Source organism: Drosophila ficusphila, unplaced genomic scaffold (genome assembly GCF_018152265.1).
Source record: "Drosophila ficusphila isolate 14025-0441.05 unplaced genomic scaffold, ASM1815226v1 contig_851, whole genome shotgun sequence".
NCBI lineage: Eukaryota > Metazoa > Arthropoda > Insecta > Diptera > Drosophilidae > Drosophila > Drosophila ficusphila.
Genome location: NW_025064803.1, coordinates 1 through 5,287, shown reverse-complemented (window position 1 = coordinate 5,287; position 5,287 = coordinate 1). Strand labels below are relative to the sequence as shown.

At 36.0% G+C, this 5,287-nt stretch overlaps 1 protein-coding gene across 1 annotated transcript; it reads left to right on the top strand.

The window, feature by feature from the left end:
- Positions 1 to 474: 474 nt before the first annotated feature.
- LOC108101742 (uncharacterized protein YJR142W) lies at positions 475 to 2,210 on the top strand (the record flags this gene model as incomplete). Its single annotated transcript, XM_017206207.2, is given in 4 exon segments — positions 475 to 675; positions 726 to 1,157; positions 1,160 to 1,388; positions 1,442 to 2,210. Coding segments are annotated over 4 exon segments (1,041 nt in total), but the record flags the coding sequence as incomplete, so codon positions are not given.
- Between the last annotated feature and the right edge of the window lie 3,077 nt (positions 2,211 to 5,287).

Sequence of the window (5,287 nt, the reverse complement as noted above, 5' to 3'; positions counted from 1 at the left end):
AATTATCGGAATTCGACTGTATTTTGTTCGACATATGTATCTGATGACTGCAAGGGTATATAAGCTTCGGCTTGCTGAAGCTGGCTTCCTTTCTTATTTGTAATTATTATTTGGTCAATAACCCTTTTTACTTTTTTTTTGTTCTGTTTTTTTGCTTTCGTTTTTGTTTTTTTTTTGTCACTTTTTTGTAGTTGATGGTATTTTAACTGTTAAGGTTTTTGTGTCCACAGGTGTCCAGTCACAGGTCCTTACTAGATGCCTAGAGCGGCATTGATAAAACAAAATTACTGGCTAAGTTGTTGAGATGCACCGATTTACATCTGTGCTTTGCTTTATATATAATATACATATATAATAAAAAACAATTTGTCTTGCCACCCTTATTAAATTTCGATTTACTCAAAGGTCAAACAAAAAAAGAAACCGAAAACTTTTCAGCCTTGATAATTAACTCTATAAACCTTGCACGGTTAACTAATTTCCGAATTTATTTTTCGTAACACAAACAAACAAATTAATAAGAATAAACATTTGAAAATAGGTTTGCACAAGTGCGACATACGTCCATTTTTGGTTGAAGGTCAGCAAGTTGGCCTTATTAAATCAGACGTTTTAAAGCATCTCGTGAAGTATCCTGAAGTATTTTGCATTCGTGACTGCGACCAAACCCAACAAGTGAGTATAATCCATATTAAGAACTAATTCTTATTTTTATTTAACCATAGGGCTTGGTTGAGCTTAATCCAGCATTCCGTGACTACAACGAGCGTACTGAACAACTGGAAAAGGTACTGCAAAACCTGCGCTCTGAAGGATTGTTTCCTGCTTTACAGGGGTGGAGGGATGAGTATTTTGAAGTGAAGTCCGAGCGCAAGTCTCTGCTTAAAATGGAGCGAGCGGCAACCCCGCTCTTTGGAGTCCGCAAGTACGGTGTCGATATCAACGGCTATGTGCGTCATCCAACGCATGGATTATGCATTTGGCTGCAGCAACGGTCCAACACAAAAGAGACATGGCCAGGAAAATGGGATAATATGGTAGGTGGTGGACTATCTGTGGGCTATGGCATTAAGGAGACCGCCATTAAGGAGGCCGCTGAAGAGGCATCAATTCCGTGTGATCTTGTCAAAAATTTGGTTTCGGCGGGATGTGTTTCTTTTTTTACTTTGAAAGCCGTCAAGGGCTCTTCCCTAATACTGAATACGTGTTTGACTTGGAGCTGCCGATCGATTTTGTTCCACAAAACGCTGATGGAGAGGTGCAGGCCTTTGAGCTACTTCCTGCTAAGGAGTGCGTGGAGCGGGTTTTTACTCCGGATTTTAAAACAACTTCTGCACCAGTTGTAATTGATTTTCTTATTCGCCATGGCCACATAACTGCAGATGATGGTAAGGGATGACCGATGAAAATATTGTTGAAAATATTGACTTTTTTTTTGCAGTTGTAGACTTTACACAAATCGTTGAGCTCTTGCACGTTCCCTTACAATCCCTTTATACATACAAGGTGCGCCTGGAGCAGGCCCAAAAACAACAAAGTTTTTCAGACGATGCCAGAAGCCGCCATTATGCAAGCTTACAGCCATTGTCCGTGGAAAATGGGCACAAAAAAACAGCTTAGTCAGACATTTAAAGGGAACAAAGATTAAAATAAGGTTTAAAATCAATTGCAATTGTCAGATAAGATACAAGAGACTTATAGAAGTAGACACCTAAGTCAATAACCAATATAAATAAAATACGTAAACATCGTTAATATATTACGGGAAGACAAAAGCCCAAACAAAACAAGCTAATATAATATAAACATTTGTAATGTCAAATCCACTTTATGTTAAAAGTTACGGCTCTCTTGGCAACCAAAAAGGATTTGTGTAACTGGATTTTTTTCTTGACATGAAAGGCGGTATGACTTGCCTAAATTGTAAGTTCTTAGTCAAACGACAAATTCCTTTTAGTTTTAAATATCTATTATTTATACTGTATTCATCGATACATTTAATGGACACATGGAAATCGTTTAAAAGTTTTATGTTGTAAATTTCCATATAAGATGTATTAGAAGTTTCGTGAAAGTGAATTTTACGATGACATTCACTACTATATATGTGTACCAAAGTGCTCAATCTTAAGATAGATTTATATAATGGTAGATAGGCTTCTGTTAAATTTGTAAAAAATTTTGTAACTTAATAAATGATACAAAAATAAGCATTACAATTTGGATACCCTAAAGCAGACTCAGCTAAAGCAAATATATTTGTTAGTAATCTTAATGTAAGTGTTTAAATGTAAATTTACCACGCTGACACTGCATTGACAAAGTTTCAAATCACTAAATTTTAAACGGACATTAAATTTTGGAGTAATTTTGGTTATACTTTCAGTCAGGAAAGTTTGCAACGCAGTGAAGTAAACAACTCGGACCCCATAAATAATAAATATATTCTTGATCGCTACTGGCTAATCACTAGCACGATCGAAAACCAAAGATTAATGAATCCCCTACAAAAATTGAAGAGGCCCTAAGCTCCCGGGTGGAGTGAAGAAGCTTCATAAATTTCTTCATAGTGAATGAGTAAAAGAGACAGAGCTAGTGGTCAATCTACACATGCCTGCAGCTTCGTATGATTGATTCTTCGTCCAACGAAACATTTAATGGACAAATCCATTTGCTGCTACTGTAATATAAGGTTGTCAAAAAAATCTTTCAGTATTTTTATTGAATTTTCAATTGTTCATAAAATTAGTTATAATAATGCGATTTAACCCTTTATATGGCCGTGATGCATATCTGCAACATACCGTTCAAATTCATTTATTTTTCAACGGGCGTTGCAAAACTGTCTGAAATCTTTTTGATGGAGTTCAGAAACTTTCGTTTTTTATATAACAAGTGTTAGTCACTCAAAATTCTGTCCAATACTCAACAGATGATTACTTTTCCCGCCAATTTGGTGAATATGGAAATCTGAACTGGTTGTGCAGTTTCTCATCCAAATATAAATATAAAAAAAAAATGTATAGTTAATTTAATTTATATTTATAAACAGGTAAAAATTATATTTAGTTATATATTTTCGAGTTTTTGTGTTTGTTGCATTATAATACGAATAAATCAACAATTTTGCCTTGTTGCAGATATGCATTAAAATAGCTTTACACATAAAAAAAATAAGGTAAAACCAAAAAAATTAAAAAAATAAAAAGAAGTGTATTTTTTATTTTCACTTATCTACCAAACAATAAAAAATCAAGAAAATTGGTGTTATTGCCATATAAAGGGTTAAGGCAGGTTCTCACCTTGTGCGGAAAAAAAATCTATTTTTTTGGCTTATCGTATAGATATGCTCCAAAAATGTGCTCAAAAAAATTTCAAATAAAAATTTGAAAAATTACAAGAGTTAAAGGCCTTTACATGGAGCACATGTCAAGCAACGGTCTTTTGAAGCCTTACGGGAGTGATTGAAGGCGTTGGGATTAACCAATCGTCATCAAATTTTTTTTAAATGTTCCTAATTATTTCTTTTAACTAATGAAATAGGATTATCCAAAAATATCGATTTTTTTTGACACAAGGTGAGAACCTTCCTTAAGTCAAATATTCGCCGTTTTGTTCGATGACGAATTCCCAACGAGATGCCAACTTCATAATGCCCCTCTTATAGAAGCTTGCTTCCCTATTGGCAAAAACAAACTTGCAAGCGGTCCAGTTGTTGGCAGTACAGGTCCGAATTGAGCGTTTGGCCATAGGGGAGCAGCTCATAGTGGATGATTCCCTGTCAATCCCACCAAACACAAAGAAGAAGGCTTGGCCACCGTCTGGGCAGCTTCACCGCTTTTCTACCACGACCGTTTACGCTTCACGTTGTCGTATGTGACCCACTTTTCATCGCCAGTCACCATCCCCTTCAAAAACGGGTCGATTTTGTTGCAATTCAGAAGCAATTCGCATGCATCCATTCGGTTAAAAATATTTTTTTTTGCGTCAAGTCGTGTGGCACCCGTATCCGTTCTAGCGTGAACCGATGCGACGAATAAAACTAGAGCTACGCGCTTGCAAAGACACCTAGCGGAAATACCGCAAGACTTTTTTGACAACCTAATATATATTCAATAAAAAGCGTCTCCAGAAAAAACTAACAAAGAAAAATAAACACATTTTTTCGCACTTACCCCTGAAACTAGTAATACTCCCTTGATCAAAAAGTTCCCGACTTTGCCACCGTCTGGCGCTCCCAGTCAAACGATTTCAATAAATTGGTAGAACTGTTGTTTATATTCCCACCAATTTTCAGCGTCATCGATTGACATTTGTCAAAGTTACGTTGTGTTATTTACATTAACCTTTGAGCGTGTCTTCGATTTTTTAGATTTTAAAAAATGGATAGAAAACAAGAGCAACGAATTTGCATTTAATTTTGTGTTAAAAATGTGTTCTGTGTTCTGACTACTTTGGAAATGTTGGAGAAGTGTTTCGCCATAAACCGCAAATTGACTATTAGAGAGATGGCAGAGGAGTTGGACATTGCTTTTGGAACCGTTCAAGATATTTTGGCTAATGATTTGGGTTTCAGACTCATCGCTGCAAAGTTGGTGCCAAAAGAACTGAATTTCATACAAAAAACGCCTTAATTATCCGTGACCATTTGGCTAAAAACAGCACCAATACCATCCAACAACCACCGAATTTACCGGATTTGGCTCCCTGCGACTTTTACCTGTTCAGTCGACTTCAAAAACAGCTCCGCGGAACGCGTTACAGCAGCCGAGATGAGATCATGGAAAAATCGAAGATGGATCTGATGGCCATACCGCGAGCTGACTTTAAAAAGTGTTTTGAGGATTGGATCAAGCGCTGGCATAAGTGCGTTGCAGTCGATGGGGAGTACTTTGAAGGGGACAATATTGATTTTGATGAATTACTTTGTATTTTTGATTTTATTAATAAAAGTCGGGAACTTTTTGATCAAGGGAGTATATGTATATATATTTTTTTTTAATTATGGTGTTTTATTTTTCGAGTCTTACGACAAGTATTCAAATCTTAGCCAAATACATATATTAAATTAGTCAAAATTAAGTTTTTAGAAGATGAACGGTCCTAGCTATTGTTGCTGGATGGGAGATCTCTTCGCCGGAGTCGTTTATGGCTAGAGTTCCAGGTTAAAGACCTCGCAAGCCTATTTGGATGAGCTTGTGGCTTGATCGTATACTTTGTTTTTATTTTGTCGATTTCTTTTTAACTTAAATCTCTGTGAATGTCTTAATTCCGTTTGTATTATTAT